This window comes from Sapajus apella, unplaced genomic scaffold (assembly GCF_009761245.1).
Source record: "Sapajus apella isolate SASKATOON/1434 unplaced genomic scaffold, GSC_monkey_1.0 scaffold45, whole genome shotgun sequence".
Classification (NCBI taxonomy): domain Eukaryota; kingdom Metazoa; phylum Chordata; class Mammalia; order Primates; family Cebidae; genus Sapajus; species Sapajus apella.
Genome location: NW_022436985.1, coordinates 8,785,434 through 8,812,644, shown reverse-complemented (window position 1 = coordinate 8,812,644; position 27,211 = coordinate 8,785,434). Strand labels below are relative to the sequence as shown.

The 27,211-nt window shown below is 41.1% G+C and overlaps 2 protein-coding genes and 1 non-coding gene across 3 annotated transcripts in view; 2 read left to right on the top strand and 1 right to left on the bottom strand.

The window, feature by feature from the left end:
• FAM13A (family with sequence similarity 13 member A) overlaps positions 1–4,700 on the bottom strand; it is a 393,400-nt gene extending 388,700 nt beyond the window's left edge. Inside the window, exon 1 of the mRNA XM_032239626.1 lies at positions 4,352–4,700. The gene's annotated coding sequence lies outside the window, so the exon portion shown is untranslated. The remainder of the gene's footprint in view (positions 1–4,351) is intronic.
• Positions 4,701–4,809: 109 nt separating this feature from the next.
• On the top strand, positions 4,810–9,968 carry TIGD2 (tigger transposable element derived 2). Its single transcript, XM_032239623.1, has 2 exons — positions 4,810–5,198; positions 5,382–9,968. Exon 2 carries the CDS (start codon positions 6,282–6,284, stop codon positions 7,857–7,859), a length of 1,578 nt encoding a protein of 525 aa, XP_032095514.1. The 5' UTR covers positions 4,810–5,198; positions 5,382–6,281; the 3' UTR covers positions 7,860–9,968.
• Positions 9,969–20,452: 10,484 nt separating this feature from the next.
• On the top strand, positions 20,453–20,554 carry LOC116524583. Its single transcript, XR_004257406.1, has one exon. It is a non-coding gene; the product is annotated as a U6 spliceosomal RNA (small nuclear RNA).
• Positions 20,555–27,211: the final 6,657 nt, after the last annotated feature.

The window sequence follows — 27,211 nt, the reverse complement described above, 5'->3', positions numbered from 1 at the left end:
TTTATCACAGATTTGATGGACCACTTGACAATGGAATTGGGACAGTACCACTACGTGGTGGATGTGGCCAATGCATTCTTCTCAATTGACTCTGCTCTGGAGAGCCAGGAACAGCTCACCTTCACATGGGAAGGATGACAATGGACTTTCCCAGTGTTGCTGCAGGACTATGTGCACAGTCCCACCGATAGCCATGGTCTCGTTGCCACGGATTTAGCCACCTGGAAATGTCCAAATCTATTCCATTATATTGATGTCCTATTCCATTATACTGATGATATCATGCTAACCTCTGATCCTCTTGCAGATTTAGAAGTGCCAGCGCCTCGCTTCTGACATTTGGCAGCATGCAGTTGGGCCGTCAATGAATCCAAGATCCCAGGGCCTGGATTGACTGCCCAATTCTTAAGAGTTACCTGGTTGGGTAAGACAAAAGCCATACCAGAGGCCATCATAGACGAAATTCAGGCATGTCCTCAGCCCACCACAGTGATGCAGCTGCAGACTTTTCAGGGCTTCTTGGGGTATTGGCGGGTATTTGTGACCCATTTGGCTCAGATGATAAAACTGTTGTACTGGCTGACAAAAAAGGGGGCTACCTGGGATTGGGATAATGAGGCTGAGACAGCCTTTCTGGCAGCCAACCAGGCTCTTCAGCAAAGCACAGGCCCTACAAGTGATTAACCAGGGGTGCCCATTTGAACTCAAAGTGCATATGACCACAGATGATTTTGCGGGGGCCTTTGGCAGCACATGGGGTGCTTTAGAATGCCAGTAGGCTTTTGGTTCCAACTTTGGACGGGAGCTGAGCTCCAGTATTCATTGATAGAGAAGCAGTTAGCAGCTGCATGTGCCGCCCTTCAGGATTATGAGTTTGACGGGACGGGCTACAGTCATCATGCAGATGACTTACCCAATAGTGGGGTAGACATGTTCATGGGTAATGACCCCCCAGACTGGGATGGCACAGACATCCACTTTAGCAAAGGAGGGTGAACAAATACCTGGCTTTGGCCATGGACCCTCCAAGCCACCCATTGCAGATGGTTGGCGATCGCAGACCCCTGGGGGTAGGGCTTGGGTATTTAATGTATGGCCTCTGCTATGGTTTGGTTGTGTTCCCACCCAAATCGCAACTTGAACTGTATCTCTCAGAATTCCCATGTGTCATGGGAAGGACCCGGGAAGATAATTGTATCACGGGGGCCAGTCTTACCCCATGCTATCCTAGTGATAGTGAGTAAGTCTCATGAGATCTGATGGGTTTATCAATGGTTTCTGCTTTTGCTTCTCTCTCATTTTCTCTTGCTGCCACCATGTAAGAAGTGCCTTTTGCCTCCCACCATGGTTCTGGGGCCTCTCCAGCCATTTGGAAATCTAAGTCCAATTAAACCTCTTATTCTTCCCAGTCTCGGGTATGTCTTTATCAGCAGTGTGAACACGGACTAATACAGCCTCTGTGATTGCCCGTTTGTAGGGGAATGGCCTAGGAAGGAACCCTCCTCTGAGGGACATATGCACTGCTGCTGTGGCCTGTGGGTCATGGTGCTGCCCTATGGGCACATTTCTCCTCTAAGAGGACTCCCTTGGCCTAGCGGGTGGAGTGTAAGGGAAACAGCTGCACTGCAGTCAAGAGTTGGCCAAGGTAAACATCTGGTGCTGCATGACACAGCGGGACTGGGGCGCAGGTACACAATCCCGTGCATTATGTAACTTATGGGTGGGCTCATCACCTGGCTTTAAGCCAGTATCGTCTGCGAGTAATATCACTGCCCTGCTAACTCTGTAAAAGAGAGCAAGGCAATCTCTCAGTTGGCTGGGAGGGGAGCCAGCAAGCGGTGGGCACACCGGGGAGTTCAGCTACACGCATGGGGGTGGCAGAAGCTCCAGAGCTGGTGCTGAGAGGGGCTGCGGCTGGAACAGGTGGCCAAGACAAAGGCTGACAAAGAGAGAATAAAGGTATATCTCAACTGCTTACAGTCCCCCAAGGGTTCTTTCAACTACCTGTCACCCACCTACCAACTCCCCTCAGACCCTGGCCTGGGTTGGAACCTGACAACAACCTACTATTTGCAATTGGCATCTGAACCTGGAGGGACACTCCAGGTAGATGGTATCAGAATTGAAGTGAATTATAGAATACCCAGTGGTGTCCAGTGGAGAACTTCTTGGGGTGTGCTGTGCTGAAAGTATAGTAGATGAGAAAGTGTAAGTTGCCTTAGGCGCCCAACATTCTCATTTTTTGTGCCTACATTTTTAAGAAACAGGCTTTATTTTTTTAGAACAGTTTTAGGTTCACAGCAAAATTCCACAGAAGACAGGGAGATTTCCCATATAATCCCTGCCCCTACACATCCATAACCTCCCCATTATCAATACTGCCCACCAGAGTGCGACATCAGTTACAATTGATGAGCCTACCTTGAAACATTTTTATCACAGAGTCCACAGTTTCCATTAGGTTTCACTCTTGGTGTTGCACATTCTGTGCGTCTGAACAAAAGTTTAATGACATGTACCCACCATTATATTTGTATAGAGTAGTTTCACCACCTTAAGAATCTATCCTTGACCAGGCAGGATGGCACATGCCTATAATCCCAGCACTTGGAAGGCCAAGGATCACTTGAGCTCAGGGGTTTGAGACCAGCTCTGGCAACACAGCGAGGCCTCATCTCTACAAAAAATACAAAAATTACCTGAGCGTGGTGGCATTCACCTGTAGCTTGTAGTCTCGGCTACTAGGAAGGCTGCAGCAAGAGGATCGCCACACCTAGAAGCTTGCAGCTGCAGAGAGCCCAAGCCATGGTCCCGCCACTGCACTCCAGCCTGGGCAGAGAGAGACCCTGTCTAAAATACATATATGTGTGTGTATACATATATGTTCCTATATATGTATACATGTATATGTGTATATACACATGCATACATATACATATTCTTAACATTCTAAGTCCTCTCCCCCTTAGGCTGTAATGTCTGCACCAATTAGCCACCCTTTCCCCCAACAAAAGGAGAAAGTTTACCCAATAAAATTGTTTTGTGTAAAGACACAATTGCCTTGAGTAAAATCTTACTAAAAGTCTACTAAATACAATTGCCTTGAGTGAAGTGGCAATTTGAGAAAATCAAGAAATGTGGGCTGTATCCAGATTTGAACTTACACAAGGTGATATAAAGGGAACAGCTGCAAGACATAAAACAGCAAACTGAAGAATCCAGGAGAAACAGAAAAATGCAAGTGGTATCTGGGAGAAAATTAAACCCTAGAGATATTGTGGAAAAGGGGAAGACTAAGAGGCAGAATTCCTTTGTATTTAAATATCCTGGGACAGAGAGACCCCAGTAGACTGCAGGGAGAGGGAGAAAGGCAAGCAGCTGATATCTGGTTACAGGCTGCTTCATTTCCACATGGACGGCACTTGGTTAAAGTGCTGTTCTAGCAGACTCAAGTGTTTCACACTCTACAAGTATCAGGGAAAAGGAGAATATTTTTTAAAGTTATAGTAAACTACAATGAAGTAAGTTATAATCTACCCAAAATAGTCAACTAGGATTGCCAGAAAGGGGCTGACTGGAAGCCAAATGGAGAGCAGGGAAGAGGGGAAGTCTACCTTGGAAGAGAGCAGGTATTTGCCAAAAGCCACTTACAACCTCACAACATAACTAGATCAAATAATTTTCTGTCATGCCAGATAGTGGAAGGCTGCTATGCTGAGAAAGGCAATTGAGCAGTTTTGGCGGCGGAAACCAACAGAAGGCTTAGAATCAACATCTGTTTTCTACAGTATGCTCGCTTTGATTTCCATCTCCAAGTTTCTGAAATTTCAGAAACAGTATATGGCCTTGTCAAAGAAATGACGAATTACTACGTTACTTTGTGTTAACGAAAAGGTTACATTCATGTTCAGACGGGAGAGACGCTTCACTGAGGAATTTTCAATTTTTCAAACTGTTACACGCACACACAAGACGGAAAGGAAGGCAGCCCGACCGCGTTTCCCAGGAAACAGGTGCTGCAAGGTGGCGATGCGCCCCACCCTCCTCCGGGAAGGCGCTGACCGTTCCGCAGGTGTCTCCATTGGAAACAAATAATGGGAATCTCGGTCAAAGAGGAATTCCCTGATTCCACTTGAGAAGTCGCGGGCATGGAGGCGCCGCAGGAAATTAACCACGGCGCCTCCCCAGGTGCTGTCCATTTTGCAAAGGGTGCGTCTCTACAGCGACTGTGACGAGTCCCGGAGCATCAGCACCAGGGACCGCCGCCCGCTGCACCCTGGGCTTCCCAGACTGGGTGTTGCAGAGTGAACGCCCCAGCTCCTGCCCCGAACCCACGTCCGCTGGCTCCTACCGTGATTCATGATCCTCGCTCGGGCTCTCACTGTCCACGCGCGCTGACGCTGGGCTCCGACACCACGGCCGCCTCCGCACGGCGGCGCGGCTGCTGTTTGTAAACACGCCCCACGTGCGCTCGCCCTGCCCCATTCGCAGCCGGCTCACGGGACTAGAGGATCCTCCGCTTTCCCACCCAGCCCTCTGGGGGTGAGATTCTAAAATTTCCCCTTGGTGAGAAAAGAGCCTCGCCCGCAGAGCCGAGCCACTGGGAAAAGCGCCAGGACAAGGAGAGCGTGTGCCGCCCCCTGCCGGCCGGAGAGGCAGTCGGGCCCCGAAACAGCCAGGCGCTGAGGGAAACCCAAGCGGCGCCCACAGACTTTCCTCTGCCGGGCCCCGCCCCTCCCGCGCGCTCGCCGGAGTCCCCGCCCCCGGGCCGCGTGCACTCACCCGGGCAGGCCCCGCCCCCTCGCCGGCACAACGTTCTGCGGGGGCGCGCGCGTGCACTCTAATCCCCCGCCTTCCGGCTCCGGCGGCGACGCTCGTTTCTCGCCGCCGTCCCTCGCCGCCGCCGCCGCCGCGCCACCAGTGCCAGCCTCCCTTCGGGGACTCCATTTGCTTTTAGTGCGGTCTGGGCGCCGCGCACGCGGGCGCAGGGCGATGCCCGGTGCCGGCGGACTGGCGTTCCCTGCGCCAAGCGGCCGCCCGCTGGCTGGCTGGCTGCGGCAGTGACACCCTGGTCGCCTGCGTCCGGGCGGAATCCGGGCTCCCTCCGCGGGAGGAAAGACGTCCCGCGCTCTGGAGCTCGCCCAGCGGGGAGAGGCCCTCGCTAACACGGCTTCTCTCTGACCTCTTAATTTCAGGAGGTAGGCTCTTTAGGTCCCTCTCTCTGTCACCCCAGATTATGCCTAAAAGCATTATTTGTCGTATTTAGCTGTCACATTGATAGGAGGCGTTAATTTTCTCAAGATAGTTGCAGGATAGATGTGGATAATGCCACAGATCCTGATGTTGAATTGAAGGAAAATGTTTTTGGTATTTTCCTTTAGGTTTCGGAGACTCTGAGTGCCTATACAACCCCCGCAGGAACTACTTCTGTTGGCCCACCGAGGATCGTCTTTCACCGGGATTATTGTAACATCATCTTCACGGAGCCTTCCACCCCATAGCCTCTACCTTGGGTCCTAATTTCCACCGATGCAGTTTATTGATGCTTTCTTTAGTAATGTTGCATCACATGTCCACTATCCTCCTTTCCCGCTGCCAAATGCAGTAGGTTTAAGTCGCTTTTAAAGTAGAGAGTTTTCTGCCTGTTCCACTTTCACCTTATTTGCACCGCTCACTTCCGTCCGGGTCATCTCTTGCTTATGATTTCCACAAGCACTCACTTGCGCAACCTATAGCAGAGTCCTTGCCTAGAGAGACAGCATTCCATACAATCCACTGCTTGACAAAGACCACATAGACAGAGGGTGAGTTTTCCCATTGTATTTTCCTGTATGTCAAGTTTACAAGTCCTCTCTTGACTTAAACTGTTTACTCCCTAGCACATTTCCTAAAATACTTCCACCTGAGATTTAGTGGCAGATTTAGCAAAGAACATTACCTGCAAGGATAGCAAGAATTGAGTATGCAGTAGTACTGTTTAGAAACTGTTCAGTTTCTGACCTCCAGTGTGATTGCAATTCACAAAAGAACCTAAACCCTAAGTGAAGAGGAAGGAAGAAAAGAGTTCATTGGAGCTAGGCTTTGTTGTAGAAAGTTTGTAAGTTTTAAAACAGCAAGTAAACATTCATGTAGACCTGGTCAGGAAATTGGTCACTGCAGTATCCATCTAGGTCCTAGAAGTGAGAGGAGGAATCTTTCAACCTCATTTTGTAGTCGCTTTGTATTCAAATCTTAGTTGCTAATTGTCTTGTTCTAGTTATCACCTAAAATAGACACCTAAAATGTTGGGGAAACGTAAGCGTGTGGTGTTGACAATTAAGGACAAGCTTGACATTATTAAGAAACTTGAGGAAGGCATCTCTTTCAAAAAACTTTCTGTGGTGTATGGAATTGGTGAATCCACAGTTCGTGATATTAAAAAGAACAAAGAAAGGATTATAAACTACGCAAACAGTTCAGATCCTACCAGTGGGGTATCCAAACGTAAATCTATGAAGTCATCAACATATGAGGAACTTGATAGAGTTATGATAGAGTGGTTTAACCAACAGAAAACAGATGGGATTCCAGTGTCCGGAACGATTTGTGCAAAACAAGCCAAGTTCTTTTTTGATGCTTTGGGCATGGAAGGTGATTTTAATGCATCATCAGGCTGGCTAACTCGATTTAAACAGCGCCATGGCATTCCAAAGGCTGCTGGTAAAGGAACAAAACTAAAAGGAGATGAAACTGCAGCCAGTGAATTTTGTGGTAATTTTCAGGAATTTGTTGAAAGAGAGAACCTACAACCAGAGCAAATTTATGGTGCTGATCAAACTGGATTGTTCTGGAAATGTCTACCATCAAGGACATTAACTCTTGAAACTGAGCAAAGTACTTCTGGGTGTAGGTCAAGCAGAGAGAGAATCATTATTATGTGTTGTGCAAATGCCACAGGTTTACACAAACTTAACCTTTGTGTTGTGGGGAAGGCCAAAAAGCCCCGAGCATTCAAAGGCACTGATCTTTCAAACCTTCCTGTGACATATTACAGTCAAAAAGGTGCATGGATAGAACAATCTGTTTTCAGACAGTGGTTTGAAAAGTACTTTGTGCCACAGGTGCAGAAGCATTTGAAATCCAAGGGACTCTTAGAAAAAGCAGTGCTTCTTTTAGATTTTCCCCCAGCACATCCACATGAAGAAATGTTGAGCTCAGATGATGGCAGAATTATTGTGAAGTATTTGCCACCAAATGTCACAAGTCTGATTCAACCAATGAGCCAGGGAGTTCTAGCCACTGTAAAAAGATACTACCGAGCAGGACTTCTCCAGAAATACATGGATGAAGGAATTGACCCAAAAATATTTTGGAAGAACTTGACAGTGTTGGATGCAATTTATGAAGTGTCAAGAGCTTGGAACATGGTAAAATCAAGTACCATAACCAAAGCATGGAAAAAACTTTTCCCTGGCAGTGAAGAGAATTCAGGTATGAACATCGATGAAGGAGCCATTTTAGCAGCCAATTTAGCAACAGTTTTACAGAACACAGAAGAATGTGAACACGTTGACATTGAGAATATTGATCAGTGGTTTGACTCTCGGAGCAGTGACTCAAGCTGTCAGGTGATGATTGACAGTGAAAGTGCTGAGGACCAGACCAAGGCTGCTGAGCAAAAGCCTTCCAGTAAGAGTAGAAAAACAGAACTGAATCCAGAGAAGCATATTAGCCATAAAGCTGCACTTGAATGGACTGAAAATTTACTAGATTATCTTGAACAACAAGACGACATGCTTCTGTCTGATAAATTGGTATTAAGGAGGCTTCGGACCATGATAAGAAAAAAACAGAAGATCCAAAATAGCAAAAATCATTAATAAGGCTCAGTGTATTTGCATCTTTGTGACTGTATCTGCAGTGAAACTTTTCTTGTTTGAAGTCCTGTGGATTCCAAAGCCAAATACATTTTATAAATGATTTTAGGATTAGATGTCAGTTTGGATTACTTTAATACAGCTCTTTAATGTTGACTCTAATCATGGGGCATTGACATGTAACTTGTCTTTTTACGGTTTCTAATATGTATTGTACTAATTAGATCATAAGGTACCCAAGGCCAGGGATCTTGTGTCTGTTGTGCCTGAATTCAGTGTGTCTAATAAAGGCCCATGCACACTATAGGCACTCAATAAAACTTACATTTTTATGGCTTGCTTTGAAGTTGAACTTCCAAATTGAAATATGTTGGGGGTAAGTTCCCATTTCACAGCTTTTCCACTGCTGAAAATCAGAAGAGTTCAGCAAAAATTGTGCTTGAAGTATTTCACTGCGACTGCAGACAACAGAGGAAAATAGTCTAAAGCCTTAAATACTGCATTTCTGTACTAGCAGTATTTGGGCAATTGGCAATTCAGATCAGCCATCTCTTGAGTATAGTAAAGGAAGAGAAGTATGATTTAAAAGTCCCAGAAAAAGGATTTGTACTTCAGTTTTTTTTTTCCATCTGATAAGAGGGAGAGTTCTTAAATAGTTGTGGGAAGAATGCCATTCCTGTTCCAGGAAAATAGATTTCAGTTCCCAAACCATTGCAATAAGGAGAAGTAAGAGTTAACATTTTATCATATGTCTTTTGGGTTCTTTATAGATGCCGGTAGTTTTCTCTTTAATAAGTTTCCGACTTTTATGTAACACTTGAAAGCTTACAAAGTATGTATGTCATTTGCTTTCATGTAGCATTTTTTGTGAAAACAAATGCTGAGAATATAAGCATACCTCTAATTTGTGGAACCAGTACACGAACAGTGGACTAACATTAAGTAAAACACGAGAGAGGCATTGTAGAGTGCAGCTGCTGTGTGACCATGGGCAAATTACTTAAACCCCTATCTGTTAATACAACTAATACCTGTCTCAGAGAGTTCTGTGAGGAGTAAATGAGTTGGCATGTGGATTTTAAATAATAGGGGCTTATAATAGGGCCTAGCTCAGAATAACACTGAATGTTAGCTATTACTGCCATTGTGGAAATCGAGGTTTGGTAGTAGGCAAAACCGATCCAATATATGACTCAAAGTGGGGCTGCTGCATTAGGAAACCCTTCCAAGGAAGTGAGATAAAAGAGATACAAGTAATTAGTTTCAGAGGAAATACAATAATGATTTCTTGCATTGAAAACTGAAGGGTTACTCTAATTGAAAAATCACTTACCACCCCGTTAGGCTTTGTGATGTATGCAGGCATTTAAGACATCTTAGATGGAGTTATATACGAAATGGAAATGGAATTGTAATTTCGTTGGTCCAGGTCTGTTAGCACTTTGCTAATAAAATAAATAGAAGTTGGCTTTATTCATAAAAGAAAATCTTACTAATATTGGCATAATTTAACAAAGTAATAAAACACCTTTACAGTAGATAAGATCGCAGTAAGCAGGACACTTGGAATATTTTATCAAACTAAAGTAATATAGGATCAGTAGAAAAAGCAAAAGAAATGTCTTAGAAGACGGTGGTTATAGTATTTGGGCCCAGCTATATATAAGGAGCTTATCATTTAGCCCGCTTCTGATTTTTCTTTCATGAGGATTATTATCAGTGCCTTTTGAGCTGTGGTTCTGGATTCTAGAACACCTTTTTCAGAAGACCTCTAAGAATATACATTTTTGGAGAATTCATACATCATTATTAAAACACTTTCCTCAATTTACACAATTAATGTGACCTACCTGATAGCCTTGAGGGAATAGAACCCTGCAGGATAAGTCCTGAGGCTATTTGGTTTCCTGGAGACTAAGGATTCTGAAACTTAATAATGGTAATGACTTATATTTGAACACTGCTTTGCATTTCTGCATTGCTCTTTGCTAACAAAAACTTTCTTCAATCATGACACTGAACTGGTTTAGTCTCATGTTTTATCATTAATCCTAATATGAATTGTGCATTCTCATTCCATGTTTCATTGTAATAAAATCTTCTCCTCCTTGAGATATTGTAATAGTCCTTCTAGAAAGACACATTGTGGTTATCTTGGTTAATTGCATGCCCCTTATATGTACCCAAGTTGGAAAAGCAGACGTGTACTCTCATTTTGACTCTGCACCTTAAAGGAAATACCTACACATTCTGACTGTTGGTTAATAATTTTGACTATTGGTTAATTTTTAAAATGCATATGCTTTTCAGAGGAACTGAGAGACTAACAGAACTCAGAACAAATGGGCAAAGTATTTGGTAACTAACAGCATGCTTTTCTTACAAAACTGCACAGTGAATGCTATTTCGTAATTCAGTCTCAAAGGGGTTGGTTGGAGAACTGGGTGCTAAATAAATATAGAGTTGGCAGGGCCAAAGAAGCCACAGGCAATTCAAGCAGAATGATATAGTAGCTATTGTCCTGGGATTCTTTGTTTTCAGTCTTCAGACAGTCGTGCAGTCACTTCATGAATTTTCTGGATTTAGGAAGAATTGTGGTGGACTGAGTGGCACGGCAGATATGAAGCAGGACAAAGATACTCAAGTCACAGGGTCAGAACACACAGTACTAGAAATCAAAGGAGGACCCTGCACCTCCAAAATTAGACTTATTCAGGAGGGCTGTGTTCACCTATCACCTTCATATTTTCACAAATTAATGTGTTTTTTTTTAAAATATACATACTATACATGTTAATATCTACAGAATTACAGGTCTCATGTGCCAACTGCCATCTTTGTCTAATTCAGGTTAAACATAAGAATTCTTATTTTTAAACTTGCAAACTAAAACCTAAAATCAATTTTGCATACCTCATCTGCAGACTTTAAAAACACTAGCCAAGCAGAAGGAGTAGGGTTGTTGAAGGTTAACTGATTGGAATGCAAACTTCAGCTTCTCCACTCTTCTATAGATAACCTTGGCAGCATACTGGACCTCTCTGAACCTGTTTCTCCATATGTGAAAGGGTGGAAAGATAAGCAGTCACATTCCAGGCAGTCATAAACACCAACTATTAAGCAGTCCCACAGCTGTTCATTGAGAACCCCTGGTCTCCAGGCTTGCCTCTGGAGCTCTTCTCTCACAGAGACTCTATGTAGACCCCCAGGAAGGCCAGGCATCTCTTGAGATCCAGAGCATTGACCTATCTCCGGGAATGCTGGCTGGGGTGTATGCCTAGGTGTGCAAGCAGCACTGAGTTCCCCGGACTCCAAGGACTACAGCTGTCAGTCACCACAGGGGCCCATCAGTAAAAACAAAACAAAATCTCTTATAAAGATTATAAGATTGAAAAAACAGACTCCTGTAATAGCAAAATACCAAATTATAAACAGGACCTAAGACCATGCAGGCAAGGGTTAAGTGACATCCTTACACTTAAAGAGTAAGCTGTCTTCTAGCTGCCACAAGGGTTTTCTTTTTCTCTAGCAGTTAGACAGGCACTGGCCTCAAGCTAACTGGCCCCCAGCCCCTGTTCCACGAGCTATAAATAAGATTTAATTAGACACAAGCCTGACTTTAATAACTTTCACCTGATAAAAGACCACTGACCAGGGACTAGTTGTAGCTGGTTTACAGAAATTGCACACTTGCGGGCCTTTCTGCCCTGAAAAGACCTTTTAATGTATAGGGCCTAATTTTATTGCATCTAAATATTAAGTCTCACCCCAAAATGAACATGAGTCAGATGTTATGTGCATATTTGTTCAATGCACATGTGTCAGGACCACCTTCATGAATATTCATAGTCCCTCCTGCAACCTGTTAAATATGTACATTTAGCCCAACCTGTTGTCATATTTCCATAGGAGCTTCAAGCACAATTGATAGTGGGAAGCGTGCACTATAATTAAGACTGAGTAGTGTGTGTACATCCTAGATAATTCTGGAAACAAATCCTCAGCCCTATAAGACATGCACAAGCAAATTAATGCTATGTCTTACCCCACAATGTCTTAAGTCAGTGACTCTCCTCATGGTTTGGATCAGGCCGCTCCTGGTGAAAAAAAGTTGCTCATAATTTCAGCCATGATTAAAGGGAAGGTTTATTCTTCTGCTGTAGACCATATTGCTGTTACATACTCACCATGATGCTCTAGCAGATCTCTCTGTGAGCCAATGGACTCAAAAGTATTTTCCACTCCAAGTGGTGAGGTTCCATTCCACTGCCCCTTAACTGCATGTTTCAGCAGGAAGTAGCTAGATGGAGCACATCATCCGCTTTCCATAGAAATGGAATGGAACTTGACAGTGGGGAGTTGTAACTGAGAGTCTCAGGTTTAAAATGTATTTTAAAGCCCTTCCCAATAGTCTTAAAGTGCATTTAAAAGGTTTTTTGTTTTTGCTTTTGTTTTTCCGTTTATTTCTCTCCTTCCCCCTGGACACTCCCTTATACCATGATCCTATGACCAACATATACGTACTTGTCTAACTATATGATTGCTTAGAAATTCCAGGGGCTAATCTTGAAACAGCCCAGGCCTGGAGACCCAGCTGCGGATTACCTCAAGGTGGTTAATCTACAACCTGTCACAGTCAAGATGGCACCGGCGAGTTCTCCAGGTGGACAATAACTCAAGATAGCCATCAGAACACGACCGGCAGACCTGCATGTTTGGCATGCAGACATTATTTCCACAATTCCTCCATGTTTCCCATACGAGGTTTCCCCTTTGTAAATCCCTTCAGTCAGCCCCTTAAAATTTGAGGTATCGTTTTGAGGCTTGAGTCCGGGCATCTCCTCAACTGCTAGCATTTTATTAAAGCTGCTTTCCTTTCACCACACCTCGCCTCTCATGTGTCAGGCTTTTGAAACTGTGAATAGCCAGACCTGAGTTCAGTTATGGGATGCTACCTTTACAAGGGAAATTTATTCCTTACTTTTAGGCAAGCAAGAGGAGAACAGAGAACACTTCCTGCATCTGTTGATTCTCAGTTGCCTTCAGCTCAGATAATCCTTATGCCAAAGAGGCATGTTTTGGGGGCATAACCTGAACCCCTTCAGTCCTTAGTAGTTTCTCAGCTTCTTAGAATCACAAGGCTTTTTTTCCTTTCCTTTCTGAACTAGCCTGGCTCTTGCAAGTGAAAGCCTTGCTTTCCAGATTATTGTTTCTACTGCACTCTTTTTCCTGTCTTTGGTCTACTTTGAAAGTAAAGCTAAGCAAAGACTTCTTTGTTCTCAGCATTATTTGCATTTTCCCTGAAGCAGTGAAGCTAAAGGACAAGAATTACTGGGAATGAGAAGTGTGCTGATTTTTATTTTCAAGACTCTGTATTTTCACCCCAGAAAAAAAAAATTATCCCACATTCTGTAAATTTGAATCTCCCAGAGACGGAAAGGTCACCCAGAGCATAGAGCTTTCTGTCATCTTGGGGAGAATCCCTTTCTGTTACACATTTTCATTCCCACTTCCAGCAAGACAAATTTCTCTTTGTTTCATGCACTTCAATTCAGCAAGCAAGCAACTTTTAGCACTTCAGCAAGTAACATTTATGTTTCACCTTCTACCCCAGGCAGCTTTGAAAATATTTTTTTCCTTGACAGACCATCATCTTAAAAGAATTCTAGAGCCAGCTATTAAACAAAACAAAACAAAACTCGTCTACTTCCTTGTACTGTACCTGTCTGCTCTCCTGTTTCAGTGAATAGAGAAGGCCTCAGAGCTTCATGGTGCTGGATATACCAGTACAGAGTACAGTAGTTGAAAGGAAAGGAAAGAGTGCTTTACCTTTCTTAAGGTCTAAATAGCATTGTGAGTGAAAATATCAACAGGCAAAGAATCATCTGTGTGCTTTATCTTAACTTTCTTAGTAAAATACCCTTGCAGGCACAGAAAAAGCCAAAAGGTCTGAACAGCTCTTCAAAATAAACAGATTTGTAAACCATTTAAAAGAGGATGGAAAGTGAAGTCTGATGGGGCAATGGAACATATACTGGGGCTTGATGCCTAGGTGTACATGGTCCCGTCTATTGCCTCCTGGGACAGGCTCGCAGCTGCCAGCCCCATGACCTTTGTCACTACAGATCCCACCCAGCTTCTTTCTCCGCACTCCCGCCTGGTGACCACTGTCAGCTTCCTCTCCTGGCAGGGGCCTGGGCACAAATTCACAGATGTTGAGGTTGGGCATGCTGCCCAGAGGCATATTGGGTAAGGCATGGCAGGAGCTATTTTGCCCCAGGCTGATCGTGCTATGGTACATTAGGTGGGGATTGGCTGGGGAGAGCTTCTTACTCACCCCAATCCAGGTACTGAGCACCTCTGACAGGCTGTAACCCCTTGGCAGTCACCCAGTGCTCTGGGTTGGAAAGGCAGACACATGGGAAGGGGAGACTGGCTTTCCCATCCCCAGCCACGACAAGGTGCATTAGTGTGGCAGTGGACTGCAGGGTAGGCACCAGCACCTGTGAGGTCTGCACTTGTCCAGCAAGTGTGCCTGTGCCCAAAGGTGTGTGACATTAAATAGCAAATTAAAAAACCCAGCATGATAGGTCCAAAGAGAGACTGAAGAAGACAGGGAAATGCTTGTATCTTAGTACTTTTAACAACACCTTTACTTTAAGGGGCCCCGTATTTTCATTTTGCACTGGGCCCCACAAATTCGGTAGCCAACTCTGCTTTCCACTGTTTGACATCCCCTACTCAGGGATTACATGTCTCAAGAGAGAGGACTATAGAGAGTAAAGGGGAATCAATATGGGCATACAGCATTCTTACGGCACTGGGAACCATGTATTTGCAGGGTACCATCATTTTCATACATTGCATTTGCAGGATACTTCAGATTTTTAAAAATAGATTCCCATCCAGCAATTACAGATATGAGATACCATTTCAGTCCAGCATTGCCACAGTACACACTGGCTTAGGACATTCACAGCCACCTCCAAATGAGGTCTAGATAAGAAAGAAAACCTTGGAGCACCCAAGTGGATAGTGAGGTGGATGACATTCTGTATATCCCTCAACCAACAAATAAATAATATACCCTGATAGCTCTGTGTCATGGGGAGGGAGAAAGGATACATATGAAAATTACTATGGAAGTTCAGAGTTAAGAGCATACCAGTGGATTTTCTTTGCAAAACAGAAGCAACCTATAGAAAACATTCACTTTTCTTCATTAAGATGCAAAAATACATGGGCTCTATGAAGCAATGCTGAAGATACACATTCAGCATTGGTATGGTATGTTAACCAAAATGAGCAACTTTCCAGGAAAGCAAAAATAGAGTACCAGAATTAAAGTCTTCACTGGAGATGGTAAAGAACAAGATTAACATTGTAAAATATTCAATTAGTAATTTTCATGAGACACTTGAAACAGTTTCCCATAATGCAGAAGATAAGGTTGAGAAAAGCAGGCTGGTTGGTTTTCCTGTTTGAAAATCACCTGGAGGAAAAGAGGAAAAGCCCCTTCCTCAAGGTCTAGCTTACCTAACTCTCAGGCAATCAGTAACAAAAGATCCAAGAAGTCATTAAATGCAAGTTCTTACTTCAGGGGCTAGGGACTTCCCCAGGGCTCTGAAGACTGACTCCAACCTATAGTTACCTCTTCCTTATTTTAATGCTAAAAATCATGCCTGGGGTAGAGATTTATAATGCTAACGCTGCTACAATGTATGAAGAAGCATGTTGAGTCGCTGCACAAATGCTAGAAAAACATCTATAGGTGCCCTGATGTAATCCTTCCCTGTAGAAAGGCCCTATAAAACACACCCACACACTACCCTCAGGGATTAGCCCATTCCCTTTTCCTTTCAGGGCTAACTCCCTTGTGCACAAGCTGAATAAACTCTTGTTGCTATGTTTGGTGATCTCTCTTGATTTCTATCATGGGAGATCTCAAGAACACAGGGCACTAGTAACAGGGTCACAGAATAAAAATGATGCAGTGTCAGAAAATAAACAACCCAAACTCTAAATCTGCAATAATCAAAATTAAATTCCACATACAGTATGCTTGCACTGAAAATAGGAATAGGCACCTGGAATACTAATTACTGAATAGCAGGAAATACTAAGGGAGAAAGATTGTTCAGTTTATACTATCAAGACAGCTCACAAAGCATCCAGTCAGAAAAAGTTGCACGCACACACACACACAAACAGAGTTTGTCTTCAGGTTACTTTATAGGTCAAAGTGTTATAAGAAATTGATGACTCTCCATAGATTTTAAGGGAGAAGAGTTGTAAGCAAATGATTTTATACCCACCCAGGTTGTTATTCTTGTGTAAAGGCAACAGAAAATTATTCTGTCTTATGCAAGAGTTCAGCAATTTATCATACCACCCGTGTAAACTACCTCAAATTAAAAAACAATATATAAACTCTAGCAGATTCAAAATTGAAAACACAAGAAACTGTCAGCTTCGTAAAAGAACTGGCAGTTAGTTTTAAAACCATTTAAATATAGATATCTAACTGTAACTACAGCTACAAAAGATATAAAATACAAAAATCAGAAATGTAAGCTATAAAATTATAAAATAAGAAAAATAACTTGGAAAGGAAAAACCCTAAAAATGTAAGGCATGCTGATGTTTTAGCAATATTGTCTGAGTATAGAAATCCAAGGTGATGTCGACAAAGACCCGGAATGGACTGGGAAAATAGAAGCCTGGTAATGTTTTTAATGAGCATAGGGAGAGTGGGGAATGTCTAATACTTTATTCTAGTATTAAGTTAAACCAATACAGGCCAGGCATGGTGGACCACACCTGTAATTCCAGCACTTTGAGAGGGCAAGGGGGCAGATCACTTGATGTCAGGAGTTCAAGACCAGCCTGGCCAAAATGGTGAAACCCATCTCAATTAAAAATGCTAAAATTAGCTGGGCATGGTGGTGAAAACCTGTAATCCCAGCTACTTGGGAGGCTGAGGCAGGAGAACCTCCTGAACTCAGGAGGCAGAGGTTTCAGTGAGCTGTAATCTCACCACTACACCCCAGTCTGGGCGACAGAGTGAAACTCCATCTAAAAAACAAACCAAAACCCCATGTGCTGTTTACAGGAGACATATCTTAAGCAAAAGATCACACAACATTTTAAAGTAAAGAAAGAACAAATAAACTGAAAGTTAGGAGTGACAACATACTAACAAAGTAAACTTTTAAGCAAAAAGCAAGTTTGACAAAAATGATTATCTTATATAAATGATAGGCATAATGATGGTGATAATAATAAAGCTGTGTTTTATAAATAAAGTAATACTTAAAGGGATAAAACAAAAATTATGAGTCATACAAGATAAATTGATAGAAACATAAATGTAATAAAATTATTTAATATATTCTGTCTTTGATGATCAAGAAGATAAAAAAATAAATGATGTAGACAACTTGAACAATAAACACAGCAAGATCACAAATTTTACCTCAAACTACAATTTGGATATATAATGGGAAATACAATTTATTTATTTCATCTGTGATTAATCTGGCTTTCTAAGGCCCATAGTTCCAATTTGTAACTGAGGGAAGAATTGTAAATACCTAATCTCTTTTAAATCTTAGTTCAGTCTGATAATTTAAATACTACTTTGTGGGTGCTGTTTAGCCCCTCTCTGATAAAAATCTTTGGTCTCTTAAGTGGTTCATCCATTCCGCTAATTTTCCCTCAAGGCAGCATGTGGGTATATGGAAAAGGGGTGTGCAGCTTCATCAACCTCTCAACATTACCATGAAGGTGAAATCTTCAGGCTCAGGTGCTCTCCTTGAACTCCTCTCTGTTATCTCTAGTCTTTGGAGAAATGTTTGTGCTCTTCCTGGCTGTATACGTGCCCTGCTGACCTTTACTCTTAAAGACTAAACCTGGTGTCAGGAGTGCGTTGGCTTTTCACTGTCTTAATCACTGCCCATTAGTGACTGCTTAGCTGAGACTGCCTCTCCTTGGCTCTCATTGGTGTCATAAGCCCATTATATGTTTGAGTTTGACTCCCATTTGGCTCCAGCTAGACTACAGCCTTTGACACAGAGCTACTCATTGCATCCCTTGACCATGGCAAATCCTCTCTAGCAGCTTTCCCAACCTCATCTAATTCTGTGATCCAAGGTGGTTTAGAAAATCTAAACAGGATGTCTTTCCTCTATCTGCCTGTTTTTATAGATGTTGAAAAATTAGGAGGCCATTAGGCTGCATTCTGGATTCCTACATAAGCAAACTGAAACCCAACTCAGAGTAACTCAACCAATCAGAAACTGCTAACAAAGCTCTAATTAGGAGGTGTACCAATCAGAAACCTTCAACTAACCTCTAACTAGAGACTTTCCACCTAAAATAGTTTGTCTTGCTCTCATGAACCCCTTATAAAATTTCTCTCTTCATGCCTCCTTGCTAGAGCCCAAACTGCTTGTGATTTGGGGCTACCTGATTCATGAATTGCTGTCTGCTCAAGTAGACTCTTTAAAATTGTAATGGGCTTAAGCTTGTCTTTTAGCATAGGTCAGTTTGTCAAGACTCATCTAGTCAAGTGACCAATTGTCAAATTTAATAACTGTACTTATTCACCAGAGACTTGTTTCATTGTCCTGCTTCTGAAGGTTGCTGCAAACAGTTTTGGCAGTGTCTATGAAGTTTAAGTTGACATGTTTCCATTTTATCTTCATAGCATTTTAAGGAATAACCAGGTTGTTGAAACTTGAGTTATAGAATGGTTTAGTGCATGTATCAACTAGTCAGGAAAGCTTATGTCAACATTTTAGCATTTTTAGGACATAGGGTCAATTTTCTCTTATTCTTTCTCTGTAATTTCTTATTTACAATGAATGGAGTGCTAATAAATAGAGCTCATATGCCAAAAGCTTATACTTTACTTTTTCGCTTTAATAAATTCTGCTTTGCAATGCACACTATATATATCAACAGAATAAGAATCATACTATTCCTTTAAGGGTTTTTTATGAAAGTCAAAGCATCATAGACCAAAACAAACACAAAGTAGGTAAAGGCTTAAATTCTTAAGAATTTTTTATTTAATCCAAGCACTTTTTAAAGCCACTGATGTTTATTTTTCAAATTCTGTGTGGTGACTTGTGGGGGACAGGAATGCAGATTATGAAAATGCTAGCCTTTGTCAGTAAGATACATACACAAATTCAAGAGCCATCTATTTTGTAAATGTTGGTAAGAGTGTTCATATGCTATGAACTTTTATGATGTTACATAGAACACTGAAATTCAACCAATATGGCAGGGGTTCATAAACTCTTGATGAGGTTGTTGACTAGACTGATGAAAGAAATGTTGGAGTTAGAAAGTCAGATTTGGAATTCTGCCACATAGAGTTGCTAGTTTAAATCATGAAACTGGCTATGATGACTGAAGAAGAATAATAGAAGTGAAAATGTCAAGGACTGAACTTTCAATACCTAAAATTAAAGAGTTTACCAAGACAAAGGCACAGGAGTGATGGGAAGGAAAAAAGTGAGGGGAATATAAATAGAAAAATACAGAGAAGAAAGATACTCCAGAGAACCAAGAGATAGAAATTAACAATGAGAAGATACACATAAGTGAGAAGCAGAAGTGTAAATGTTTGAAGAAGTAATAAAAGATGGGTTTGAAATGCAGAGAAAGAGAGAGAGAACAGGTCCCTGTCCTTTGAGGGAGAAGCTTGGATGAGGAGAATGATGAAATGTATTTCTCACAATCATTGTCATTATCTTCACTTATTTGTCAATACCCTTAAATAAGGTATGTACACAGAGCGGTAATAAAAAGCAAGATATTCAAAAGCAGTTGAAGATTGTTTAGCTTCCTGTTTCTAAATTTTCCTACTCTAGTTAAGCCAGCTTATTCTCATCACAGCCACTATCTGACACTCTAAACCTAGATTTGGTTCTAGAATACCTACCTTAGGCAGCTAATTTTAACACTTTCTCTTGACGCCATTTTTATTGCCATTCTTCTAAACATAACCTTACCCTCTCTTGTGGCTGACAGTTTTCCTCTTTTCTTTTTTCCTCTTGCTACTCTTCATTATATTATTCATTTTAACACCTTTTTGAGTACCTACAGTGTTCCCTAACAAATTTAAGGTCGGGGACAGCAGGAACCTTAAATACCTTGGAAATTTTGTTATACAGCTCCTGAACGGTCCTGGCAGATAGAACATATTCAATAAATATTGGTTGATAGAATGAATTAGCACAATATTGAGCACTGTATTCATGATTAAGATAAAAGTTCTGTTCTCGAGGAATTTACAATCAAGGAGTAGGAGAGCATCATTTATTCAAATAACTACAGTAAATAATTGCTTAATAAAATCAATGCAACAAGAGACTATCTAGGAGTGTAGGATCATGAAAACCAGGGAAGAGTGTATTTCAGGAAAAAGAAGTGATACACAGAGAGCAATTAAGAGAAGGACTAAGAAAAGTCCATTGGATTTAACAACAAGAAGGCCATTGACCACCCGTACAGAAGATTAGATTCTTTGAATGACCTTTGTGCTGAAAACAACTAAAAATACTATATAAAATATAAGAATACATGCTTACTTTGGCAAAACATATACTAAAATTGGAACAATACAGAGAAGACTAGCATGGCCACTGAAAATTAAAATTTTAAAAAGAGAAAATGCTATTATTTTTAAAAGCATCACTGAACTGACAGAAAAGTATAGAATGTGCACAGATTAAAACAAGTAGATAGACTGGATAAAGAAAATGTGGCACACATACACCATGGAATACTATACAGCCATAAAAAGGATGAGTTCATGTCCTTTTCAGGGACATGGATGAAACTGGAAACCATCATTTTCAGCAAACTAACACAAGAACAGAAAACCAAACACCACATGTTCTCACTCACAAGTGAGTGTTGAACAATGAGAACACAAAGACACAGGGAGGGGAACATCACACACTGGGGCCCTGTGGGTGAAGGGCTAGGGGAGGAATAGCAGAGGGTGGGAGGATTGGGGAGGAATAGCATTAGGAGAAATACCTAACATAGATGATGCGGCGATGGATGCAGCAAACCACCACCATGGCATGTGTATACCTATATAACAAACCTGTGAGATCTGCACATGTACCCCAGAACTTAAAGTAAAATAAATATATTTTTAAAAATCAGGTAGCCAACATAAAAAAAAAAATAAAACAAGTAGAAGTGAAAATTTTTGCCATTTTATATAAAACACAAATACACACACATACATATATAACTTACCTCTGTTAGAAGTCAGAATATAATTCTTGATGGAGTTAGTGGCTACAAAGGAGATCAAGGGAGGGATTGCAAATGTTCTTTCTCTTGATGTAGGTACTGGTTATGTAGAAGTATTCAGTTGTGAAAAATTTATCAAGTTTTCACGTATATTCAGGATATTTGTACTGCTCTGTGCTTTTATTCAGTAAAACTTTACTTTTTTTTTTTTTTTTTTTTTTGAGTTAAAATGATCACAAGAAAAGTGAGCAGACTAGAAGGTAAGTGAATACCCAAGTTGGCTTTTGACTGGAGGTTATCTGCCCAATCCTGGTAATTTTCAGATTCTGTTTTGATGGCTGTGGGAGTTACCGAGGACCTATAATTTAGAGCCTCTCCAAGATGAAAATCCAGGAGGAAGTCTCCTATAAGGTTGGGACCACAAGGCTACACAGTGAAAGAGTATTAGAAATAAACTTGTAGCAGAGGAGAGGCAGAAAGACAGTGTTCATGTCTTAAGCTTGGCTTTTGGTGGGAGGAATTAAAACATCTTGCCTGGAGAATTGCTTGAACCCAGGAGGCGGAGGATGCAGTGAGCTGAGATCGCGCCATTGCACTCCAGCCTGGGTAACAAGAGCGAAACTCCATCTCAAAAAAAAAAATCTTGCCCGGGAATTTGAAAATGGAATCCTCCCCACAGGCAGGTTTATAATATGAACTTACTCTATCAGTGGGAACTTAATTAAAAGCTAAGAATTTAATTAAGATGGTAGTGCTTTCAGGAGATTGGTAGGAGTAAACTCAAATCCTCTCTGAAGAAACACAACTTTTATATGGGCCTCAATGACTTTCCATGGATAAACTTCCAGAGAATAAGAGCTGACAACGCACTATGAGTAAGCACCAGCAGGAGCAGTGGAAAGCAGAACCAGATCTGCTCAGACTGCAGTTCCTGGATTTATGGTGTAGTGAATATAAAAGTAGCAAAAGTTTAGGTATTGAATATAAAAAATAGCAAATTTAATTTATTTTTTTGAGATGGAGTCTTGCTCTGTTGCCCAGGTTGGAGTGCAATGGGGGGCTCTCAGCTCACTGCAACTTTGGCCTCCTGGGTTGAAGTGATTCTCCTGTCTCAGCCTCCTAGGTAGCTGGGATTACCGGTGTGTGCCACCACTGCCAGCTAATTTTTGTATTTTTGGTAGAGACAGGGTTTTGCCATGTTGGCCAGGCTAGTCTCAAACTCCTGACCCCAGGTGATCTGCTTGCGTCTGCCTCCCGAAGTGTTTGGATTACAGGTGTGAGCCACCATGCCTGGCTGCAAAATTTATTTTAAATGGAGGCTTTAAAATAGGAGAGACTTAAAAATAAAAGATAAAGCCGATTTGAAAAGGAACTAAATGGGACTCTGAAAAATAAAAGTAGTGATCAATATAGTAATTATAATTAAGTTATCATGACCATTGTCAGAGCAGGATCATCAGAGGGAACGGTGTAGTATCTAAAAGCTAGTCAGATGAATGGTTAGTGGCAGTTAATAAACTGTGCATATATGTGCTATGTGCTGTTCTGTATGCTCGTAATATTTTATAGTTTAAAAATATTAAATAATTAATAATGAGAGATGAAAAATAAGAATGGTAAGTGCAGACTATTTCTAGCAGCTTTCAGAGGTGACAAAACTTAGTGATGGCGATGAGGAAATGCCTTCTTCCATCATTATATTTTACTACTTCCAGATACCAATTCTGCTTCTCTCTCTTGGACTAAAGGAAAAGGAGAGATGCAGGAAAGGGAGGGAGAGTGGGAAGATGAGGGAAAGGGAACGGGGAAAATAGAATAGGAATAAGAAAAAAGGGAGAGTTGAAAGGGAAAAGGAGAGAGGAGGAAACCATTATGTACATTGAATGATCTCCTTCTCTCTGTGCTGGATTTTAACGATGGTAATGGAGAAAAATAAAATGGTGGGGAGAGAAACAGTGAACATAGGAAGCACATACTAAATCAATCACATTGAACGTTAGCATATTAAGATTTAATTCCCACTGTAAATAACAAATTTTGTTTAAAAAATCTAACACTAACCTAATTCTCTCTAATTTCAATTTTCAACTACAGAAACTAGATTTGAACCTAACTAAAACTGACAAGCTCTAGTCTGCAAAACTTGAAACATCCCTACCTCTTATTGAAAAGTAAAAAGTAGAAAATAGGGTATTCAATTGTCAGTTTAAATTACTTTTCCTTTTTTTACATTTTTATTTTTAACATAGTTTAGTCCTCTTGGAGATCTGGGCCTAGGGCAAGAGGAAGAGGGATAAGGCACACTATTAGAGTTCATAGATTCATAGACATATAATTCATCTCTTGACTTTGTAGTGCAAAAAGTTCAGCATTTGTTGTATCCAATTGTTTTGAATGTACTTCAACGTCAGGTAATTTTGAAAAAATACGATGCAATTTTTAGACAAACAAAACTGCCCATTTTAATTCTCAACAAAGCAAGTCAATGCATTTTTCAAATTAGAAAAATAACAGCATAATTATATAATTAAAAGTACTATTTCTTAACTTTAGCTATTGTGTCCAGGTTCTTGGCATTTTGAACAAAGAATTGGACAAAATGTGCAAACAAAGCAAGGAGAGAATGAAGCAACAAAAGTAGATACTATTGAAAATGAAAACACACTCCGCAGGGTGGGAGTGGACCTGAGCAAGTGGCTGAAGTGTCCGGTTACAGAATTTTCTGGGACTTAACTACCCTCTAGAGGCTTCCCATTGGTTACTTGGTGTACACCATATGCAAATGAAGCAGTCTCTCACGACCAGTCTGATTAGCTGCAGAAGGTGACCAATCAGAGCCTGAAGTGAAGTTACGAAGTTAGACTCCTATGCAAAAGAAGACTTGGCCATGACCAACCTGATTGGTTGCAGCAGGGAACCAAACAGAACACACCTGACTACTCTTTGTGTTTTTTGTAGAGACAGGGTTTCGCCAGGTTGCCCAGGATGATCTCAAACTCCTGAGCTCAAGTAATCCACCCACGTTGGCCTCCCAAAGTGCCGGGATTATAGGCGTGAGCCATCATGTCTGGCCAGTTTCCACTTATAAATGAGAACATATGATTTGTTTCTGTCCCTGCATTAGTTTGCTAAGGATGATGGCTTCCATTTATGTTCCCACAAAAGACATTATCTTTTTCTTTTTTTATGGCTGCACAGTATTCCATGTTGTATATGTACCACATTTTCTTTATCCAGTCTGTTAATGATGGGCATTTAGATTGATTCCTTGTCTTTGTGGAAATAGCATTTCTTTAATGTAAAAGAGTAGATAGAATAATATTGACTGAAATAAAATTTTACTTAACACATAGTGTTAGAGCATCAAAAAGCTTTTATTATTCACCAATATTGTATATTTATATGAATGATAAAGGTATATGAATAAATTTTACTTGTTAGTGTATTTTGAACAAGACACAATGGCCAATTGCTCCTTTCCCTTTGCCACTCTCCTGTTACTTATTAATTCAGCAACTATTAAGTCTGCCCTGTGTTCCAGGCACAGTTTTAGGAGTTGGAAATATGAGATTAATACTTACTATGTCACTCATAATGGAATCTCAATTATACACTCACAATAAAGAAAATACTGTTTTGATGCATAGAGCATCCATATATATGTAAAAGAATACAAAATTGGGCCAGGCGTGTTGGCTCATGCTTGTAATCCCAGCACTTTGGGAGGCTGAGCTGGGTGAATCACCTGAGGTCAGGAGTTTGAGACCAGCCTGGCCAACACGGTGAAACCCTATCTCTACTAAAAAAAAATACGAAAAATTAGCTGGGTGTGATGGCAGGCACCTATAATCCCAAGCTGCTCAGAAGGCTGAGGTGGGAGAATTGCTTGAACACAGAAAGTGGAGGTTGCAGTGAGCCGAGATTATGCCACTGCACTCCAGCCTAGGCAACAGAGTGAGACTCCATCTCAAAAAAAAAAAAAAAAAGTACAAAATTGTGATTATTTCCAGTGTAGCAAAGAAAATTATTTGGCTCCCAGGTGGAAGAATTAGTTTTACTTAGGCACACGAAAATTCAATCTGAAAGAAAAGTTTCTTTGGAACTGGAATTGTGCTCAAGGTTCACTCCATCATCATCTTTTACCCCTAGTGGACATTGCTGAAATCATTATGAAAGAAGAGATGAAATATCTAACAATGGTTTTCCCAAAATATGAAACAGAGTTGTTATCTAAGGAATAAATAATTCTAACCTTGCTATTTTTTGTTGTTCAAGCTGAACTGTTAAAACATTCACGTATGTTAAACCATCTTATATTAACACAAACAAGAAGGCGACTATATAGTTCTTTTAGCTAATCTGTTTTTTTCCCCCTTGGCTACTTGAGATTACAAAACCAGAGCCTGGGAAAACGAGATTGTACTAAAACTCCCACAGAAAGATGTCTAGAAGCCTTGTTGCTTCAGATGCAGCAAAACAACATCTGATTGGCAAGTGGCCACTTTGGTTTTTCTCCTGCTTGGCTAGCATCCTAAATTTAGTTCTCACAATGTTCTGTCCCTATTTAACACTGTGTTGTCGAAACGCAAAATAGTGAGGTGGTAAAGAACACGGACTGTGGATTCTGACTGCCTGGGTTAGAATTCTTGCTCTGTCACACACTGGTCTTGTGATCTTACTCTCCATCTCTTGTGTCCTAACTTATAAAATGAGGAGAATCATAAGACCGGCCTCACAGGATTGGTATAAGAATTAAGCAAATTAGTATATGTAAAGCATTTAGAATCATGCTTAGCACATAGTAAGTAGTATTGCATAGTTAAACACACACACAAACACACAATATAGTAATTTCTCACACTTTGTATAGTCAAACTGGGATAATAACTTTATAATTCCCTTATATAATTATGAAGAAATATTTTATTATCTGAATTAGCTTATTAATTGAGGAGTATTAAAATGTAAAGGATAAACTGGATATCTAACATGCATGTGAACTTCTACCTCTTCCACTTATGTCTATTACAATTATTTTTTTAAATTGTACTTTAAGCTCTGGGGTGCATGTGCTCATCCTGCAGGATTGTTGCATAGGTACACATATGCCTTGGTGGTTTGCTGTCTCCGTCCCCCTGTCACCTACATCTGGCATTTTTCCCAGTGTTCTCCCTTCCCCAACCCCCCTATCCCCTGCTGCCCCTCCCCTCCTCTGGCCCCCTACTTCCTAATCTACTCCAGTGTGAGATGTTCCCCTCCCTGTGCCCATGTGTTCTCATTGTTCATCACCCACCTATGAGTGAAAACATGTGGCCTTTGGTTTTCTGTTCTTGTGTCAGTTTGCTGAGAATGATGGTTTCCAGATTCATCCATATTCCTAAAAAGGACAGGAACTCGTCATTTTTTATGGATTCATAGTATTCCATGGTGTATATGTGCCACATTTTCTTTGTTGAGTCTATCATTGGTGGGCATTTGGGTTGGTTCCACGTCTTTGCTATTGTAAACAGTGCCGCAATGAACATTATGTGTGTATGTGTCTTTATAATAGAACACTTTATAACATTTTGGATATATACCCAGTAATGGGATTGCTGGGTCAAATGGAATTTCTATTTCTAGATCCTTGAGGAATCGCTACAGTGTCTTCCATAATAGTTGAACTAATTTACACTCCTACCAACAGTGTAAGTGTTCTACTTCTCCACATCCTCTCCAGCATCTGTTGTCTCCAGATTTTTTAATGATTGCCATTCTAACAGGCGCGAGATGATATCTCAATGTGGTTTGATATCTCATGACCAGTGATGATGAGCATTTTTTCATGTGTTTGTTGGCTGCATAAATGTCTTCTTTTCAAGAGTTTCTGTTCATATCATGTCTATTACAACTAGTAAGTGTATTTGCACTTGATAGATATTTTACAATGTCTTATGTATTTATATGTGTTCCTCAATAAATCCACCCTGGGTATAAAAATCCACAGGTAGCATAAAAATAAAGGGAAACGATAATGGTTTTTTTAGTTTTCTAGTGACAGCTTCCAAGTAGTGTTCATTTTTTGGAACGCATAT

Coding starts and splice junctions, on each gene's coding strand:
- TIGD2 (XM_032239623.1), top strand. CDS start 6,282: ATGTTGGGGAAACGTAAGCGTGTGGTGTTGACAATTAAGGACAAGCTT.